The sequence below is a fragment of the Dreissena polymorpha genome, chromosome 7, assembly GCF_020536995.1.
Source record: "Dreissena polymorpha isolate Duluth1 chromosome 7, UMN_Dpol_1.0, whole genome shotgun sequence".
NCBI lineage: Eukaryota > Metazoa > Mollusca > Bivalvia > Myida > Dreissenidae > Dreissena > Dreissena polymorpha.
In genome coordinates this window covers 90,196,359-90,219,413 of record NC_068361.1, presented here as the reverse complement: position 1 = coordinate 90,219,413, position 23,055 = coordinate 90,196,359, and the positions used below count along the sequence as shown (strand labels likewise).

Sequence of the window (23,055 nt, the reverse complement as noted above, 5' to 3'; positions counted from 1 at the left end):
TCTAAAATCTTCGTAAGAAGTTATCCGTCTTTTTAGCATATACAGCACATGTGAATCGTATCATATGACCGACCTTCTCGCATAATGTCCTACCTATTTATCTACCTACTCATAATGCTTTGTTTTGTTTTCTTTGCTTCCATTGTTTATTTTTCTGTTGTATTTCCTTGTAACTATCTACCCATAACCATTTTCTTGGTTATCTTTATTTGCATTGTTTACTGTTCTGTGTTATTTCATGATGAAGGATTTGTTGATGCCCATAGGATTGTAGCAATTCGTGACAAAGAGCACTCACAGCTTATATTGTGTAGTGATGGATACTTATAATATTTATCAAGATACACGTCAGTCGGATTGTTCTTTGCATCTTTAAATGTGCTAGTTCTTATGTCTATACATACAAATGAAATTGCTCTAGAGTCGTCTCTACGAAACATCAAAGGCTAATCTCAACTTTGCCGGTGTATCCGATGGCCATATACACGCACCATAGTTGGTAACCGTTACATTTCTAACTCACTGTTCGTAATTAGTTCTATTTTTGTCTTAATTACAGTCATTTTCGTTACATGGATTAATGCTATCATATTGCTTTCTGGGGATATCGAATTGAACCCAGGCCCTGTATCGATTAGCTCTCTTGATTCCAATATAACGGAGTACAATTCACTAAACTGCTTATTAGCAATGCCCAATAACCTTTCCTTCTTGCAATACAATGTTCAGAGTATACGGAACAAAATAGAAATTCTTACAGCAGAACTCTCAAATTTCGATATATTATCCTTTTCTGAGACGTCGTGGCTTAACAACTCTATCGAAACTGATGAACTCCTTATCCCTTCTTACCAATGTTCCGAACGCAAAGATCGAATACATGATAGCCATGGTGGGGTTATGCTATATGTTAAAGATTGTATCTCCATTATGAACGCAGAGTTGACCTCGAACCGATTACGTTAGAGTGCATTTGACTTGAGCTCCACTTGCTGAGTATGAAGCGTGTTTTATTTGGAATATTTTATAGACCACCAAACGCAGATGCATCATATACCAACTTAATTGACGACTCTATTGGTTTGGCAATCGAAACTGGTATATCTGACATCATTATAACCGGTGACTTCAATATGAATAATAGTCAACCAATACTAGTAAGAACGCTTGACTTCTGGTGCCTAAAATACAATCTTGTTCAAGTTATCAATGAACCTACGCATTTTACGGAAAGATCCTTGTCAATTCTTGACCTATTGCTATTAACAAACCCCAACAGCTTGGTATTGTCAGGTGTTGGTGATCCCTTTCTGATCAACAACAACGCTATCATTGTCCTATATATGGTCTTTTTAAATATAAAAAGCCAAATGCGAACGTATACGAGCGTCATATATGGAGCTATTAGGATGGTAACTACGATTTGCTACGTGAAACGTTTTCTTCACTTAATTGGAATACAATTTCAAGTATGGATACTGACACATATTGTACTAATATCACCGACACTATTATTCGTAATGCCAAACTTTGTATCCCAAACAGGGTAATAAAAATCAAACCGCGTGATGCTCCATGGCTAAATACACATATACGTCGAATGATTAGAAAACGCAAACGGGCTTACCGAATTGCAAAAACTAAAAAAAGTAATTATCATTGGTCCAAGTTTCGAACAATTAGAAACCAGACAATATCTTTTATTCACCAAGCGAAAAATCAGTACTACGACAGTCTAAGCGATAAACTTAAAGAAAATAATGACACACCTAAGAACTGGTGGAAAATACTTAAGTCTTTTATCAATAAACCTAATAATAACATAAAAACACTCATATTATCAATCCATTGAACAACTCCACTGTTACTGATTGTTTTGAAAAGGCGAACATTTTAAATACATTCTTTCAAAGTCAATCAATTATTAACATTGAAAACGTAGGTACACCAGAGCTCACTTATGTACCAATTACTTACTCTTTAGAAACTTTTATTATTTCATTTTCTGATGTCCATGATATCATTAAGTCTCTTGCAGTTGACAAAGCATCAGGACCTGACGGCATAAGTAACCATATTTTTAACCAGGTTTTCCGAAGGAAAAAACTGGTTATTAGATTGGCGAATGCGGGCGGGCTGGCTGGCTGGCTGGCTGGCTGGCTGGCGGGCTGGCTGGCGGGCTGGCGGGCTGGCGGGCGGGCGGAACAAGCTTGTCCGGGCCATAACTTTGTCGTTCATTGTGAGATTTTAAAATCATTTGGCACATTTGTTAACCATCATTAGACGGTGTGTCGCGCGAAAAAATTACGTCAATATCTCCAAGGTCAAGGTCACACTTTGAGTTCAAAGGTAAAAAATAGCCATAAATAAGCTTGTCTGGGCTATAACTATGTCATTCATTATGAGATTTTAAAATCATTTGGCACATTTGTTCACCATCATGGAACGGTGTGTCGCACAAAAGAATCACGTCAATATCTCCAATGTCAAGGTCGCCATGACTAAAAATAGATTTATTTTAAAACAAACTTACGAAGGGGGTTAATTTTGTTTGTTCATTTCAAAAGTTCAGTTTGAGCTGTCTCCCTTTATCAGATTTTTTTTCACAATGAAAACCTGGTTTTGTGACAATTTTGTCCCTTGTAAAGGAATGTCGAGCTGAATTGTCCACTCCTTTTTGTGATTCTTCTCACTTTACAAATGTATAATGCCAAGCTAATTGAAAGAAGCTAATGTCACTGCAGTACTTAAAAAGGTGATCCTAAAGAAGTGAGTAACTACCGACCAATTTCTCTACTTAAAATAATTTTTAAACATGTGTACAATCATCTTTTAAGTAACAAAATTCTTTCCCCACTCCAGTCTGGATTTTTGCGGGGGGACTCAACCACCAACCAACTCATTTATATATATGATACGTTTTGCAAAGCCCTTGACAATGGATTAGAGGTCAAGGCTGTCTTCTTCGACATAAGCAAAGTCTTTGATAAAGTCTGGCACCAAGGTCTCTTACTTAAACTCCATGCCATTGGTATCCGCGGTAAGCTGCTATCTTGGATTCAAAATAATCTTAATTGTAGACGCCAACGAGTAGTCATTCCAGGCGCCGTCTCTAACTGGGCTTTACTAGAGGCCGGGGTTCCCCAGGGCTCTATACTTGGGCCCCTCCTATTCTTAATCTTCATAAACGATATTGTAAATGATATCCAAAGTAGCATCCGTCTATTCGCCGACGACACATCCCTGTACATTATTATAGACGAGCCCAACCATTCAAATGCAATATTACAAAATGATATCAATAAACTTTCTAATTGGGCTTTAAAATGGCATGTTCTATTTAATCCATCTAAATCAGAATCACTTACATTCTCCAGAAAGCAACAACCTAATCAATACAACGTCACTATGCTCGCTACACAAATACCTGATGTTAGTTCCCACAAGCATCTAGGAGTCTTCCTGTCGAAGGATTGTAAATGGCACATACATCTTAAATATATAACTGATAAAAGCATGGGGTAGAATTAATATAATGCGCAAACTAAAATTTAAGCTTGACCGAAAATCTTTAGAAATCATTTATACGTCCTTTATTCACCCACTTATCGAATATTCAGATGTTATTTGGGATAATTGCACACAAGAAGAAAAATATGAACTTGATAAAATTCAAAACGAAGCAGTGCGAATTGCCTGTGGAGCAACCAAATTAGTGTCCCTAAATGATTTGCAACAAGAAATTAACTGGGAACCGCTGCAAGATCGACGCGATAAACATAAACTCATATTATTTTACAAAATTCAAAACTCTAAGTCCTCAATACTTAACCGATCTGGTACCCCAACATGTAGGATCTATTGCGAGGTATAATCTTCGAAATGCAAATGATTTACGCACTACCGAATGTAGATCAACCCTTTATTATAATTCATTCGTTCCCGCAGTAATACAAAAATGGAACATATTACCAGACGACGTTAAAAATAGTGAATCGCTATACATCTTTAAATCCAAGTTAAACAGAACCTTAGTTAAAACTCCGGCGTATTATTATGTAGGTAAACGCTATCTCCAACTAACTCACACGCGGTTAAGAACCAAATCAAGTGCGCTAAATGATCACCTTTTTGCGAAAAACATTATTTCGTCGCCTCTTTGCTTTTGTGGTGCTATTGAAACTACTAACCACTTTTTTTTCTTATGTCCGAAATATAACCAAATTCGCACTGAACTTATTAACATCATAACCGGTATAACTAGTGATGTGAAACTCGATACACTTCTCTTTGGATGTTCGCACCTCGACCAAAAGGAAAATTCCAAAATATTTATATGTGTCCAACAATACATTAAAGAATCCAGGCGCTTTTCATAACAATCCGATACTGACCCAGTCACAAATTGCTGCAACCTCATGTACAAGCTCTTGCATAAACAGTCCTTCATCCCCATATTTCTCTTTCAACACTTTTTTTTCAGATTTATCGCGTATAGCTCTTATTTCTAGCATATCCATTGCTAACTAGTCTTATAATACACCCATGTATTGCGTAACTATTACTGCAAGGAGGGAAACTATATTAGATTTATTTCTTTCGTTTCAATCCTTTTCTTATACTGATTGTATTGTAAATTACTTGATGTACACTGTGCTTGTCAAAAGAAATAAATATGTTTAAACTAAAAGTTCTAAAACCTCCGCCAGCAAATGCACGTATTTTCCAAAAATGTAACTTGATACAAATATTGTGTAATTTAATTTAAACAATTCTTAAATTTCTCCCGATAAACTATTCCTCATTACACAATTCCTCAGGAAGGGAACTGTCTCCAATAATATAGCAATATGTCATCGAATTATTATCAAAAATGTCGACAGCGGCAGCGTTATGTGAAATCCATCATTCATAACACGCTCTATCTCATATTATACTTTGCTCACGAATGCGGCTATGCATACGCAATAGCATGTCTCCGTTTTCCAAATTTTAAACGAACTTTAAGGAAGTCATTTGCGAATTCTTTATCCAGGGAAGTCGTGGAACCAAACTTTTCGGTATGTCCAGGCACAATAACGAAATGACCCCATCTGGTAAATTACCAATTGTACGCTCAGCTGAAGAGCACAAAACTCAAAGCACACTTAAGAATACAATTTTGAGTATCAGTTATTATAGTGCAAGTAATCTTTATTATATGAAAAGTGTAAATAATTGAACACCGCAAACAACAGTTTGAACAAAAAAATTGGACAGTAAGATGTCTTTTACATGTTGTAAGGCTTGATAACTTCAATAACAATGATCACTGCATGATGTTCAACCCGTCCTTTAGGTTTAAAAAATGGATCAAAATGAATAAAAATAAAAATATTGTAAATTTGTGCACAATGGTACCTCTGCTGAGTGCCGTCAGTAACACAGACGTGCTTGCGGTATTGTCACCAGGCATATACACTTCCTCGGTTTGCCGTAAAACGTTTAGCTCTATACAACAAAGTGAAAATAATTTTACACACAGACAAATATGAACTTATTTGCGTTTCTTTTCTGATCAAAACATGAAAATGCAAGAAGTAACACATAATTTTATCCACTTATAAGTCGAGTAATGCATTGATCAATATAACAAATACTTTTTTAAAATATTATAATGCTTGTTATGAATATCTCTATTAAAGTAACATTAACATGACAGAGTTATCACACGACGAGGACGATGAAAAAATTCCCGATAATTTTACATGTCGACGGACCTTTGATTTTTACCATGTACTTTCTGTTGGCACAATATGAAGTTGTGTATTAGTTACGTGTGAGTTTTATATATGTCAATAAGAAGATGATCATTCCTCGAGCAACTGCAACATATTTCGAATTCAAAACATGTTTGCTAAAACTAGAACCATGTTTAACATGATGATTAACATACATATATACAACATTATTGGGTGAAACAATTTAAAGAATAAAAATTACCAATTACATATAGACAATCCCATAATCGATAAATTGACCGCCGCCATATTGGCTATCACGTGACCGGCCGCCATTACGGTACTGAAGAATTGACAGATAATAGCTACCCGGTAATCATAGTGTACACGCGCTTCTTTCCAATAACAGTATTTTATGAATTTGCACAGAAGGATATAAAACAAGTGAACATGGAATAAATTTTCTATATGCATCACATCGTTAATCAATAGAAGTTAAAAAACAAATATACACAATAGATTAATAAAATATGTGTTTTTGTAAGAATATTGCAGTGACAACACATAATATTCAAGGATGAGATAGCTTTTTAAGCACACCTTTCAGCAATGCCTTTGCCTATTTTTTACTTTATGGTATGTAATTATTCAATGCTAATACGAAAGGTTATATCAATACATCTAAAGTATTAAGCAAACTTTATGTTTTAGCGAAAATATTGCCAAACATATTAATTGCGAATCTTTGGAAGATTTAATTCCGAAGTGGACAATTTTATTGAAAATTAGATATCTGCCTTTTTAACTTCTGTATCATTTTTTCTTTATAAAAACCGTTCTTATCTAGTTCCGGAGATAAACAGTAACAAATAGTGTAAGATTCAATACTTTTTTATTGAATGGTACATACCTTGTCTCAATATGTTCTATTTCGTTGTTAAAATTTTTCTTTGTCGTTTTAAATATTATATAAAAAACTATAGAAAAAATGATTTCTTTTATTTTAACTAAAACTGGTCCTGAAATATTTATTAGCGAACTCTGTTAATTTTCATTAACACTTTTCAACTTAAAAGTATGTATCTGGTTAATTCTTTAGCTTAAGTGTTTTTTATTAATATATTTTATTTATCGCTATCAAGCAAATACAAAATTCTCTAACCGGAAATGAATTTTGTGATTTTAAATGAACAAGTACCGGGGCTATTCATTAGCAAAAGTGTTTAAAGTATCAGACTTCTTGTGTGAAAAGTACATATTAGCTTTTGCCACTAACTCTATTTTAAAGTTATCATTTTAATAACGTTAACAGGTAATATCAGAGTCCATAGCGTGAAATAAAATTTATTTGTTTTCTCAATATTTATTAAACTGACTTCATAATTAAGTCCAACTAAACAACTGAAGCCTTAAATTATTACATAGCTCTGATGATGTTCTCTACATTTCCCAAACATGTCTCCATTAAATTCCCTAAATAAATTTTAAATTTATGGTACACAAAATTAAAAAAAAAGAAAATATACGTGATGTTTTTGTTAATGTATTACGGATAACCATTTTCAGCAAGGTAATTATCTTAAAAAAAATATATGCGATAGAGGCACGAACGCATTGCTCAAGTGGAGGCGATGTCCCTGGTGTGGATAAAATGCGTGTATGGGTATGTCCGTGACACCACATGTGTGCACATGTGTGGATACCGTTATCAAGATCAGATATCACGCGTCACCTTCAAATTACATGTAAAGTGACAATCAAAACTTTATTCGTGCTGAGTTGTATTACTATTGAACGAATGCAGATGACCCTTGTTTCTATTAATCACGTGAACTATACTTTGATGATCAGATCGATAACAGAAACTATTTAAATCTTCACATATATTCGATAAAATCATGTCGCTTCCCTGTTTTCTCTTCAGTACTGTAATGGCGGAGCGTGAGAATATTCAGTGTGCTGCGCTCTGATTCGTTTTGCTTTTTTAACCTACCGCTTCTCTAGACTGGTTAAAATATGCAAACGTGTCATTTTTTGGTTAATTAATTGTGCCAATTTCTAACCGCACGCTGTTACATTTTGCGATGTTAGATCGATTGAAAAAAAAAACGAATTTAATAATGACTATGTTAAATATATGTAGGGTATATCATCCGTAAAGAAAACTTCATCCTTGAAACGAAAAAGTGACCCTTACCTGGGCTGTTCATATAAGAAGCGTTTGACGGCATGTTTCGTTTTGTTGAATCCACTACGACCAACAACCTTATCGTTCGTTTATTTTCAATATGCACATTTTCACAACATGTGAATAGAATGAGCAAATACAGTTTATACAACATAATAACAGAGTCACGTCACTTACAGGAAACAACAATAAATAACATCTAAAGGGTGTGTGAGAACATAGGACATGCAGGGTGAAATATCGGTTAAAGTTTGTTATTTATAGGAGCCAATTTGACCAAGTTTATGATTGATGTTTACTTGTTGGATATCATAATTATTTTATTTTAACTCGGTTTCTGAGGCGGCCGGTACCCGAGTGTTTGTTTGTATAGTGTAATGTAACCTTTTTTCATCGATTTACGACTGTAGTGTATTTTAACCGTTGCTCTCAATTAGGCGATACCGTCATGTATTGCGTGTTGTTGTATCGATACAATTGTGTGTAACGGTTTTGTTAATCGGGGATTCAAACATTTAATTCACGTATTGTGTAACCTTTAGTGCATAATTGACGATGGATTACATTGGTTTTCTTATATGGAGTTCTTCGTGATTCAGGGAAAGGTATTATGGCTATTATTTTGATAAATGAACAAAGCATATCCAGGCAATCAATAATAAAGCAAAGAGGAACATTTAGGTGGCAGGGGATATATCAGTGAAAGGGGGGTCCCTTGAAAATTACATATCTTTAGGGTAGGTGTTACCTATGGTCTTTAATCAATTAGGTATTTATAAGATGTATTTCTTGTGTTAGGTTGTAGAAAGAATGTCTCAAAATTTTGGAAAAACATTAAAACTAGCCACAGCTCCCTAGCAATGAAATTTTGAATCTTCAAAAAGGAGGTTTTCACTTTTGTCGGAAGTCAATATTTCACGCTGCAGAAACAGAAAAAAACTTTGAAGGTAAATTGTGAAAAATCTAAACGTATGGGAGACACTTTTCTAGGTAAATAAACAAAGCACAGGGATGGAATAAATGAGTAATGTAGCCAAAACTAGGATTGCATTCTGTTTGAATGTTCTGTGCATGCCATGAAATGGGTCGAATTTCTCAATTTTTCATTAAAAATGAGGTGGTTGGGGGGAAAGATCAAGGGCCATAGTTTCACAATTGAAGAAGCCAGCCTTGTCTTTGGTTGTATTTTCAATGTATATTGCCTATGTTATGACACTGACACAAAAAGGCTTTCTTGTGTCACTTTCTGTTTTGATGCAATGGATTTGACTGTTTGCGGCCTTTCGGAACTCGAAATTTGGTCAAAAATATATCCCCTGTCACCTTAGTGAATAGACACAGATACGGTATACATACAATTAATAATGCAATATATACGTTAAACCATCACTAGATGTGCCATAATAACTCGTATAAACTGTATAAGCAATATATACAATAAACGTTGTAAGTTAATTAAATAATTGTTTAACGACGCATATAAGATAAACACGTGATTAGTGAGTACAGACTATTTTTAAATTTACAATAAAGTATTAACTGTAATACATCATTGGAAAGGTCTTTTGAAAAGAAGATGAATGCATTTTATTTCATCTTGATATCATGAGTTATAACAGAGTTATGGCTCTTTGAAATATCAGATATTTTTAAATTTTCCGGACGACAGTGTTTTACCACTTTTTTCTCATAAGCTATAAAAATTGAATGCTTAAATAAGCAAAATTCTTTGGAAAACCAAATAGTATTCATTAAAAATGATAGAAATTATGCAATATATTGTTAATATTATATACAGACAATAAAACAACTACTGATGACTACATTTGTCTGTATAACCTAAGGCTGAAACAAGGGCTGTTTGTAAAACACGCATGCTCCAAAAATGGGCTGTCAGTTGTAGTTGCAGCCATTTTGTGAATACGTTCTTGAGTTATCATCCAGAAACCATTTTACTGTTTTGAGTCACTGTGACCTCAAACTTTGAACTAGTGACCTGAAAGTCAAAAGGTGTCTTCTGCCGGTCATGGCTAATGTCCATATGAACTTTCCTGATTCTCGGCTTAAGCGTGCTTGAGTTATCATCTTTAAACTTTTTTTCTGCTCGAGTCACTGTGACCTTGACCTTTGACATAGTGACAGTCATCTGCAAGTCATGATCAATGTACCTATGAACTTTTATGATCCCTAAGTGTTCTTGAGTTATCATCCGGAAATCAAGCAGCCACTTAATATAATTTGGTAAAATAGATCTTTCAGTCATGGTTTTGTCAAAATTGGGCATGTTTTCAAAAGGTTCAATACATATATTTCTTATGTTAACTAATCCGTAATTAGTACAATTGGAAATTTAACTTGTTCCATCATATGTATCCCAAGATTCTTTCAAAATATAACAATTTCTTTCTATTATGATACTACTATAACCCATTCATGTAGTCTAATACTTTTAATATAAATACAGCTATTTTTAATTTATACTAAAATAGAGGCATGTCCAGAATATAACCACAATTTATTTTTTTGAAGCATTTTAATGTACAATATATAGTTGTTCAAGATGTTGAGCCAAAATGTACTTTTCAAGTGTAAACATATATTGTCTGCAAAGATTTTACCAGTATTAAATAAAAAAATATTTAGAGCTCATGACAGAGGTACTTCATATATTTCCAATGATAACTTTCAATTTTAACACTCCTCCATGTTTTGGGTGCTAGTTAGAATGTTGGTTTTCTAAAAGATTGTATTTAATGCAATCAATACAGGATTAATTAACCTTAACATCATACTTAGTATTGTTAATAGTTTAAGAATAGTATCTACATGTAGACATCTGTTACTTTTGTTGTGCAGACATCATTTGAACCATATTGCTGAATGAAAATTTTAATCATAAAAAGTAATGACTTATTTTGTTACATTATGTTGACAATACAATCATGAGATCATAAAGAATTGAAATAAATAGAACTTCCCCCAGATTTGTTAAAATGTAATAACTTCTTCAATTGAAAAAAAAAACACAAAAACATTTACACACATCCCTATTACACATTCAACAAATTGCAAATACCATCCGCATTGATATCAAGACTCAGAATGAGTATTTACTTCGAAATACAATGTATATCTTCTAATTACAAGTCTGTTCTATATTCATCTTTCACTTTGTAAACATTACTTCCGGGTCGCGAAATTATGTGACGCGGTGAACAAATATGGCGGCTGGTTAGAACATGCAACATTTCAACGGACTGAGCAAAAATGAGCGAACTTTTTAACATGAACCAAGCACATCATCTGATCAATTAATGAATAATTATTCAAATGGTATATCTTCTATGATCTTCTATCAGCATTTTGCTGTAAAATTGCCGTCCCAAAAAATGAGTAATTTTTCGACGTCTGCAAGCGCCAAAATTACTGCATTTTTCTTTTTGTTTTTATATGCTGTTGTAAAACCAACAATTTCCCTACAAAATGATACCATAAGCTTATGAATACGTGGAGAGGAACGAGAGAAAATGAATATTAAAAACACCACCTCACGGAGGTCAAAAGTCAAACTTTCAGCTTAACACGCAAAAAAGCGCCAGTTTTTGCTTTCTTTCTATGCTAATTACTAAATCATAAAATTGAATTTTCATCTGATTTTTTTCATCAAATGCAAGATAGATTATTTATTAAGGATGTTCGATCGTTTCCACTTTACGTTAATTGATTAACTGTATCGTAAAATTTAAAAACATTTATATATTTTAACGGTTTCAAAAGATAAGGTTTGAATAAACGAGTGAACATTATTGTTTGACTGTTCTGATTATGCGCCTATAAAATTTCGGCATTTACAAATTTTCGAGATTTACTGCAATGAAACCAAGCATTCGATTGCTTGACGTCACTTTGTGATCTACATCGATGAAACGCTTGCTACCGCTTGAGACATTATTTTTGGTGGGAATACAAGCGTCTATTCATAACCAAACGATAATTTGTCAACAATGAGATACTTTGTTTTAAAATTTAATTTTGCTTAATTATTTTCATTTAAAATGGCTCATTTGGATTTAAATCGGAATAAAAAACGAAACCTAAAAGGACAATTTTCAAAAAACGTTCCAAAGAACAATTTTAATGTGGAATCAAATGAAAATAAAATTACAAACGACAATCGGGATTTACAAAATGACCACTGTTATTTTGATGATTTTGCTATCGGATCGTCAGTAAACTTGCCTTCAATTGACAACAGCGTCAGCGATGCCAGTTGGAAAGTTGGTAGACGTGTCGTTGAACTGGAAACATTGGCCGAATCCCTTTCAGGATGCAGTTCTTGTCAAGTGCCTATAAATTTACTGAATACCGTAGGAAGCAGGGATTTTGGACTAGCATGTGTTTTGGACATACTGTGCTGCAATTGTGGGGCGATAAATAATGTAGCGACTGGACGGAAACATGGCAGAGTTTATGACATGAACACAAAGCTTGCATTGGGTAAGACTTTTTTTGTCTTTTTGATACATTGGTGCATTATATCATGATTGATTGTCTAAAGACTAAATTACGAATATTGTTGAATAATTTATTCCTAAGTTGTCTACATGCATACATTTTATTTATATTTTACTTTTTCATATTGTGTCTGATTTTCTGCCAGTACACACACTTGTCTTACAGTAGAATGTTAATGGTTGTCCTTAGTTTTATTTGAAAGTAACATACGTTTATTTTCTTCTTGCAGCCCTGTTTATTAATAATACATATGAAATTTTACAAACCATAAATATTCTCAATTTATCTTATATGCATTGTTTTTGAAAATAAAGGGCTTAAACTATTTGTGTGTGTGTAGATCCCTAGGCCTTATACAATTATGTTTATTTTTGTAGATGGAATAGTATAATGAATTAATTGTTTTTTTTATAAATAATTGTTATTGAAAGAAACATTTTATGTGTTCTCATTGTGTCCCTTATATTCCACTTCACTTCAGTAAAATATTCATCATACAACATAATTACCGCTAGTAAACCATCAGAAATGTCATTGTTTTTATGTTCATTTATATGAAATTAATATTTTTAGCCATGGTTCATGCTGGTGTTGGGGTCAGACAAATAAACAGTACTTTGTCTACTTTAAACATACCCGCTGTCAACCACACCATGCTCATCAGAAGGTATGTCTATTTGATGAATATCTAAATTTTATGATCAATGCTTATTATTTCACAAATAATACTGCTTGTTTTCTTAATTAAAATATTTACACGTTTTTTGTTTAAATTTGCTTTGTGTGTCAGCTAATGCAAGTTGTGCATGCATTTCTCTTTATTGTTACCATTAGACAAAACGAGGCTGGACAAGCTGTCGAAGAGGTGGCAAAGTCAAGTGCCGATACATTCTTGCAAGAAGAAGTGCATTTGAATGAAATGTATGTATCATGTTTACTTTAAAATTTCATTTAAGTTCTACATGTATCTATTATTTAATTTGTAAGTTAAGTTATGTACTTAAGAAGTGAAACACTCTTTTCTTCGCTTCATTGATCATGTATGAAAGGAAGGTTTTTGCATTTTATTTGCATAAAGCGGAAGGTTTAATGAATAAATTAGATGCCAAAACTTATGGGATAAATTCGCGTATGAATTTAGTAAGCGCCTCCTTTTTCAATACGCAATATCCATCATGTACATGTCATACATGGCATAATATATCCAAGTAGCCCCACGCTCGGGTTCCTCGTGGAGGCAATTCGCTTCATCGAAAAACAAACCCCAGTCACGTTATATACTCTAGCCAATCAGAATAATGTAATCTAGTGAAACCAACGACAATTGTAATTATATTATGCAAATTACATTTACTGTTTTTAATTTAGATGAATGAAGATGAACAGCTGTCAGTAATGTTTGTATGACTCACTGCTAAACACTTAACTGTGTAAATGTTTGGTTTGGAAATTTGTGTTATGATTTTAATATATCTTCACAGGCCTAACAATGAGATTGATGTCAGTGTGGATGCAGGATGGCAGAAAAGAGGCAGTGAAAGGGCGTATGATAGTTTATCAGGTGAAAAATATGTAAACAAACTGCTAGCATGTACATGTACTAACCATTCTTCTTGTTTGTTTAATTATAATGTAAGGCTATATAAAACAATTACATACATGTACAATTGAACTGCATGAAATCAATTTTATAAATTTATGGTGACAATATTAACTAGTGTTGTGTAATGACCAACATGTTAATATTATCTGCATTCAATAAATATTAAATAATTGAAGACTGACATACTTTCATGATTAGTAAATGTTTGTACATCTATGAATAGAATGCTTCGAGATGCCCATATTGTTAGCTTATATCATTCAAGGACACTGCTCAATGGTCGGCACGAAGACTGGCAAGGTCTTGGCATATGCAGTCCGTAGCAAAACCTGCAGAGTATGCAGTCAGCATAAGAAAAAAGGTAATGACCCATGCAAACTACACGATTGTAGAAAAAATTGGAGTGGTTCAGCAAAGGCCATGGAACCAGACATGGTCACTGAAATGATCATTGAAACTGCCAAAAAAGGTGTTAAGGTTACAGGGATAGTGGGTGATGATGAAACTACAACAGCAGCAAGACTGAAAACCAATGTTCCCCATATGGTAGAGAAAAGATCTGACAAAAATCATGTGAAAAAAAAACTGGCCTATTGTCTGTATGGCATGCAAAAGAACTTTCCAACTTTAAGCACAAAAATTATCAACTATTTACTTAAATTATTTAACTACAATATATCACAGAATAAACAAAACCCTGTCGGCATTTCACGTGGTATGGATGCTGTTGTTGGACACGTGTTTGGTGATCATTCTTTCTTTGATGACACATGGTGCAGGTTTATTCATAACAGCTCTGCTAAATATTCCTCCATACCCTATGGAAGACCACTGACCAACCTTTCACTGAAGGCGGCATTGCTTGATGTTTTTGGTGCTTATAAAAAAATAGGTAGTACTCAAGCCAACGAGAGTCTCAACAAGTCCATAGCCAGGAAAGCTCCCAAACAGCTTCATCTTTCTGGGTCAGCTAATTTGAATTTTGAATGAAACATAATAAAAAAACGATTATGGGACCTTTTTAGCACTTAAACTGGAAATAGAAGTATTTCGAAACTGTTACCATGGCAACCAAACACAATTACATGAAACAAAAAACATACCATCATGCGGCACGTCCACCCAAAATTTTCTGACACTTCAGACATTTACCTAAAAATTGATATATAAATTAGCTTTCACTCTTTTTTGCACACGGGAGGTGCCTACGGACTGTACTAAACATGGGTAACAGGTGGGTGGGGTAATTAAAGATGTTTATTTGAAGATCAACATGTTTTTTTCATGTGTTACATCTGAAATATTTCCATAAGTATGTATATAATAAATATTTCTAAGTGTATCAAATTTCAGTTGATAATTTTATTTGTTATGGAGCAGTTATTATATAGTTTTGTTTTAATTACTATTACAATGTGAGTAATTATATTTTTGAATTTAAGTCCATATTAAAAGGTCTGTAGCCAAAAAAAATTCACGGTGACCTATCAATTTCTTTACTTTATTTTTATGCTAAGCTAGTTAACTTTAATTATTGAGAACTTCAAATGAATATGAAAATTACATCAACAGAAATTAGTATCTGTATTGTATGTCATCGATTTTTGAACTGTGCAATAAAAAGTTCAAAACAAACAAAAAACTAGTCATACTTATGTCTCATTACTTTTTACGATTTCCAATATTTTTGGTTTTAAATGTGTTCAGTATGATAATACAAAGGTTACAGTTGCTGATCTAATACAATCTCAATATTACTACTCCATTTTAAATGTTTTACACACAAACGTTTTACCGTACCCCCTATTTTATGCCCCGCAAAAATGACCTTTTCTCAAACGCACATTGCATTTAAAAACCGTCAATATCTCAAAATTATTCACGGTGACCCCCCTTTTTTATTTGATATTTATTTCAGATACATATCCATTAATCACCCTACAAAAAATTATAGCATTCTGGATATTTTAAAAAAAAATCACGAAACGATCGAACATCCTTAAGTAAACACTCTTGTGTTTATTGAAAGATACTTTGATGAATACCCATTTTTTCCACAAAGTTTCAACCACATGTTTACATTAGGTCAGAAGGGAAATCCAATATGGCGGCTATCGCTGACCTTACTAGAGGAAGCCCATTTCCTTTCACCTGAAACACATACACATGCAAATTAAAAAAAAATATTTTTGAGAAAAAAAAAATAAAAAAAAAATGTATCATCATATTAATCCTTTACGGATGCTAACAAGTATTGCGATCTCAAACGCTTCCAATAACTTGTTTCACGTACCGTAGCGCGCAACTGTAAAATAGTTCGATAAATACTACAAATAAATGATTTAATGACTTAACGAGTATTTGTTTCTAATCATCTTTGTTTAATAGTTCGCTCTTTATTAGAATCGCATAAACGGTTGTGTTGGCATAATTGATGACGTAAATTACATAGACTTTAAGACTTATTATATAATATTCTGATTGAGCAAATACGACGTAAAATAATCATAATATCAACAAAAGTGATAATCTTGATACAATTTCCATGCACTTGTTTTCACGAGCATTCGGATTCGGTACTGACATTGCGCTTTCGGTACCGATATAGCGTTAATTGACATAATGTAGCGCGCTTAAGAACGAATTTGTACGAAATACTCCATGAAAAATGCATTAATAAACAAGTTTCGATTATTCTTCAATTAAAAATGTACTGATTAATTGATTATTTTCATAATGTAAATTTTACAGTGCGCTTTCGGTAATGTAAATGTGCTTTCGGTTTCTCGATACCGAAAGCGCGCGCTTTCGGTAAATCTAGTAACCGGAACATAATGCCAATTTTTCAGTTTCAATGCATAATTTCTGCATTTACATGGAGTAGAAAGAGCATATGTACACATTAACATAAATACAGAAAAAACAACAGCATAAGTTTTCATATATACAAATTTATAATTATTTACATGGGTGCATATTGATTAATACATAAGTTAAAACATTTCAAGTGTCGGGTTACTTGCAATTATGCTTTATGATGGTTTGATTTTATTCCATTTAATAAAGATTTGTTTTATTTAATTTTCAGGATATCAGATTGACAAACTAGAGTCACTAGAGCAAAAAATCAATACAAACAGTGATAACAACGAAAATATATTCAAACTGTTTAAAGAAACTAAAATAGAGTACGATAGTATCATAGAAGAGAAAATAAATGGCATGTTTGTAAGAGCAAGAGCCAAACACATTGAACATAATGAAAAAAATACCAAATACTTTGAAAATCTTGAAAAAAGACATTACGACAGTAAAACCATTTATAAGTTAAAAATAAATAACATTGAAGTCTCAGACATTAAGACTATAATGAATGAACAAAGAAGCTTTTACTCAAACCTTTATAGCAATAAAAAATCTATTGACACGAATACTCTTAATAATTCACATTTTTTTTAACTTAAATATAAAAGGACTGTCAAGAAAATGAGAAACAATCATGCGAAGGCTTACTCACAGAATATGAATGTTTAAACGCTTTAAAAGAGATGGATAATAATAAAAGTCCCGGTTCAGATGGTTTATCCGCAGAATTTTACAAGGTATTTCGCGAAGTTATTAAAACACATTATATTAATTCAATTAACCATTCATTTGTTAATGGACAATTAACCCAACTTCAAAAACAAAGTATTCTTACACTTATTCCAAAACCAGGAAAAAATCTAGATACACTAGATAATTGGAGACCATTAAGTTTATTAAATGTTGATTATAAAATAGCGACCAAAACAATCGCAAACAGGATTAAAAAAGTTATTGCGTCTGTAGTTGAGTCAAGACAAACAGGATTTATAAAAGGTAGATTCATTGGCGAGAACGTACGCACAATTTTTGAAACCATTCATTATATGAATAATAATAATAAGCCAGGACTTCTTTTCTTTGCCGATTATGAAAAAGCATTCGATAGTTTAGATCACGACTTCATGTTTAAAAGTCTCAAACAATTTAATTTTGGAACTGAACTCTTACAATGGATTAAATTATTTTATACTGACATAAGTACCATAATTATTAATAACGGACACTTATCTGAACCTATCCCTATTCAAAGGGGCGTAAAACAAGGCTGTCCATTATCAACACTCTTTTTGTATTAAGCATAGAAATATTGTCCAACTTTATTGAAAAGAATGAAGACATCAAAGGAATAAAAATAAAAGAACAAGAAATAAAACAAACACTTTTCGCAGATGATACAACTTATATGACAGATGGAACGCTTAATTCGTTTTCAACATTGATAAATACTATTCAAGACTTCAGTGAAGTATCTGGACTTAAACTAAATACACAAAAATCCATCCTAATGCGCGTTGGTTCACTTAAAAACACACAAATTATATTTAACAAATACAAATATTTTTCTTGGACCTCTGAAGAAGCTAAAACACTGGGTTTTTATTTCACCAATGATGAACATCTCAATAAAGACAAAAACTTGCAACCAAAATTACTTGACTTTATAAATTGCTTAAAACAGTGGCAACACAGAAAATTAACACTCCTTGGAAAAGTCACTGTGGTTAAAACTTTTGCCCTGCCAAAGATTATGTACACATTGTCAGCACTCCCATCCCCTAATCATGAAATATTACAAACAATTAATAAATCTATATTCCAATTTGTATGGGATTGCAAACCTGAAAAAATAAAAAGAACAACCCTAGTTAAATCAATAGATCAAGGAGGGCTGAAACTCACCGATATTACTGCTCTTATACATGCTAATAAGGCCAGTTGGGTCAAAAGATTAACAGACGTAAACAATAAAGGGCAGTGGAAAATGTTCTATCAGAATGAACTGAATAAATATGGTGGAAATCTTGTATTTGAATGTGCACTTAATGAAAAACATATTGTTTCCAATTTTAAAAATATATTCCTCAGAGATGTCATTATCTCTTGGAACAAGATTAAATCGAAAGAAAAAGAAGGGCATGTAAACAAAACGATTATATGGAATAACTCGAGGATAGAAAAAAATAACCAACATACCTTCTTCTACCTAAACTGGTTTAATAAGTGTATAAAATTCCTCGAACACATATACGACTTTAGGTCAAAAACCTATTATACATTTGAAGCTTTTAAAACCCTATATGAATTACCCTCAACAGATTTTCTCAAATATTACACACTAATCAAAAGTATCCCAATAACTTACAAACAACAACTATCTCAAATGTATTTTGTCAATTACAATTATAACACATTACTTGAACAAGTACAAAAATAAAAAAAAGTGTGTAAATATTTATATAATCTACAACAAACCTTAGATGAAAATAAAACTAAACAAGAAAAGAAATGGGAAGACATAATGTCCCCCTATGAACAAAGTATCGACTGGAAACATGCTTATTTAACCCCCTTTTAAGCCACCATAGATAACACTTTACGCAATTTTTAATATATAAGATTCTACAGTACATACTACCAACTAATTCATATTTGTATAAATGTAATCTAAAATCTTCAAGTTTGTGCACTTTTTTGCGCAAGTTGTAAGAAAACAATTATACACGTTTTATATGAATGTAATTCTGTACAACCCATATGACAGGAGCTGACGTTGTCATTAAATAGAAAACAATTTCACATAGAACTGAATGTAATTGATATTATTTTTAGAACAAAAAAAGGAGGCACTCATAATCAAGTGATTAACTTTATAATTATCCTTATGAAATCTTACATATTCAATACCAAATCAAAAGCCGAAAAGCCAAATATTGAGACCTTCAACAATGCTCTAAGAATGAAAATTATATTAGAAAAGCAAATTGCCTTCGAAAAAGGCAAAATTGATCAACATAATAAAAAATGGCACAACTTTGAAATAACTCATTAAGAATCTTGCCTACATCCCCGACACTTTAGGATTTTTCTGTTTAATCTTTCTTTTTAAACCTCTAAATGTCTCTCTTTATTTGTGTCAAATTTTGTGAAATATGTCAAATATCGCGGGCCTTTTGATTTTTGTTTGTTATATATTTAATTATTTTTCACTTAATTATTTTTTTATACTAAAATTATTAATCAATGTTAAAACTCTCTTATTATCAAATCTAGCTTTTCCCCTCTCCTTTTCACTTTTTAGAAAATAACATAGCATCGTCTCAACAATATTTTTCTGGTAACAATGTTAAGCAATACCATGTTCATACCTAAACAACTAAAGTGTGTGTTTTGTTCTCTTAGTATATACATAAAACACGTATAAGTGCAGACATAGTCAATGCATATGATACTTTAGTATATGTAAGAGACCAAAATGTTTTGTTGCTTCATATGTGTATTCATGTTGTAATAGAGATGTTTGTTGAATATCAATAAAAAAAAAAAAAAAAAAAAGGATATCAGATTTGCTGATAAACTTTACTATTCACCAGCCAAGCAAAAGTAATCACTCTGGACTGGGGATAGCAAGGTTGGTCAAATCAACAGAATCTTACACTTTGACAGGAGGTTGGAGTTTTAGGCTGGATGGGATTGGGTTCGTTACATTTTTCTTCTTTTGTTTTTCCTTTAATTTATTTAGTATTGGGTTAAGTACCCAACTGTATTGTCTAAGCATACTGCACATGGGGAAAGCCTCAATTTTTTTTTACACATTTGCATATTTATTAGAAATCCCCTATCAAAACAAAATATAGGAGTTTCATGTGCGTGTAATTCTAGCGTGTACGCCTAAAGTATGTGTTATTTTATCGCAGAATAAGCTGAGATTTTTTTACGCATTTGTAATTATCGCTTGATGCCAGCGAGTAGAATTTGATTGTATTTGGATTTGTATATTACTGTATATTTAGATATTTTTCTCTTTCTGTTATAAATATTGGGCATTTGAATAAGTAGTGAAATTCATCACCTATGTCATCACAATATTGGCATTTTCTCTCATGTACCTGTATATTTTGCCATCTTCCTGTTTCAATAGGTAGTGTGGGGTTTCTAGTGGAAAAGGCGATCAGGTTTTGGGTAAGTATCTGAGGTGATACCTTAAGGTACGAACCTTGCGTGAAAGTTTCTTTGATAATTTTGTAAGTATTTGTTCTGAAGTTTTGTCTCTGTCAAGATCTGCTTTCCAGCTCTGGATATAAATATCTTTCAGTTTTATTGTCAGTGATTTGTTAAGCCATTTGCCATTCATGAATGATTGGCTGTACCAGATTCCTGAGTAACAATGGTTACATAATATTGTTTTTATGTTTCTATCCAAGGCGAATTTAATGAACGTTTCGAGTGTAGGTCTAAGAGTAATGATATATCTTGGAAGAAAGTTTTAATGTTTCGGATTATTCCGTGTTATCTCTTAGGCGAGTCCAGAATGCAATAGATTTCTTTTGCATATCTAGTTTTATAGGTTTGAGGCCAGTTTCCCCATATATCATACATGAGGGTGTGGAGCTTTTTAGGCTAAATATATATTTGAGGAAGCGGAGCTGCACTCTTTCGATTATATCAACATTTCCCATTCCCCAAATTTCACTGGCATAAAGGAGTATTGGTTTTATGGTTTTTTCAAAGAGATCTATTTTCAGGTCATATGGTAATGATAGTGCTTTTATCTTGCGGAGAAGGGCAAACATGGCCTGAGTGGCTTGTTCAGCAATATATTTTTTGGTTTTGACAAATGAACCGGTTTTTGTGAAATATATGCCCAGATATTTGTATTCATTTACAGTTTCAATATCTGCATTTCCAATTTTGAATTTATGTGTTATATTTCGCCTTGTGTTGCCTTTTCCAATGATCATTACTTGGGTCTTATTTAAATTAATGTTAAGCTTCCAGTTATCACAGTATGTTTTGAATTTTTTTAGTGCGTTTTGTAGATCTGAGGGGTTATCACTGAATATCACTGTATCGTCCGCATAGAGAAGTAAAAACATTTTTAGGTATATTTGTAGACCGTTAACAGATATTTCGTTATCGAGTCCATTTATCCCGCATGAATTTAGGTATTGGTATAGATCATTTAGGAAGATATTAAACAGGAAAGGGCTTAAGTTTTCGCCCTGTCGTACTCCGACTAGGCAATCAAAGAAGGCAGTTTGCCATTTGCTTGTTATTACTTGTGATTTTATATTATTATACATGTTGGTTATTATTTTAAAACATTTTCCATTTATTTTCTCATTTTGAAGATTCTGCCAGAGGCCTTGTCTCCAGACAGAGTCGAACGCTTGTTTGAAGTCGATAAAGCAACAGTAAAGTTTCTTTTTGTTTGCATGTGTTACATCAATTAGTGTTTTGAGTATGAAAATGTTATCTGTAGTAGATACTTTTTTTCGAAAGCCAGCCTGGGATTCGTTGATTAGATTAAGCTTTTCTGAAAAAATTGTTTAATCTATTGCTAAGGATGCATGTGAATAACTTGCCGAAACAGCTTAACAGTGAGATTGGTCTGTAGTTTTCTGGGAGAGTGGGGTTCCCTTTGTTTTTATAGATAGGTTTTATTTGGCCAATTGTCCAGTTTTCTGGGATAATTCTACTATCAAATATTGCATTGAATAATTTAACATATATTGGCAACATGGTGGTAATAGATGATTTTATATGTTCGTTTACTATATTGTCAGCCCCTATATTGTCAGTAGTAGTGGTAGTGGTAGTGGTAGTGGTAGTAGTAGTAGTAGTAGTAGTGGTTGTGGTAGTGGTAGTGGTAGTAGTAGTAGTAGTAGTAGCAGTAGCAGTTGCAGTAGCAATAGCAGTAGTCGGTCAGTCCGTCGGTTTGTCGGTCGGTCGGTCAGTCCACCAGTTGGTCTCCGGATGATAACTCAAGAACGCTTAGGCCTAGGATCATGAAACTTCATAGGTACATTGATCATCACTTGCAGATGACCACTATTGATTTTCAGGACACTAGGTCAAAGGTCAAGGTCACAGTGACTCGAAATAGTAAAATGGTTTCCGGATGATAACTCAAGAACGCTTAGGCATAGGATCATGAAACATCA

General features: G+C 32.9%; 1 protein-coding gene and 1 long non-coding RNA gene across 2 annotated transcripts in view; one reads left to right on the top strand and one right to left on the bottom strand.

Moving 5' to 3' along the window:
* The window catches only part of LOC127839912 (uncharacterized), a 239,983-nt gene extending 224,967 nt beyond the window's left edge, over positions 1 to 15,016 (top strand). Inside the window, exons 3-5 of the mRNA XM_052368303.1 lie at positions 13,258 to 13,344; positions 13,905 to 13,984; positions 14,292 to 15,016. Of these exons, the coding sequence (XP_052224263.1) occupies positions 13,258 to 13,344; positions 13,905 to 13,984; positions 14,292 to 15,016 (892 nt within the window). The remainder of the gene's footprint in view (positions 1 to 13,257; positions 13,345 to 13,904; positions 13,985 to 14,291) is intronic.
* A 661-nt stretch (positions 15,017 to 15,677) lies between these two features.
* Positions 15,678 to 23,055, bottom strand: part of LOC127837652 (uncharacterized) — a 22,890-nt gene continuing 15,512 nt past the window's right edge. The window contains exon 4 of the long non-coding RNA XR_008029414.1: positions 15,678 to 16,177. This is a non-coding gene — a long non-coding RNA (uncharacterized LOC127837652). The remainder of the gene's footprint in view (positions 16,178 to 23,055) is intronic.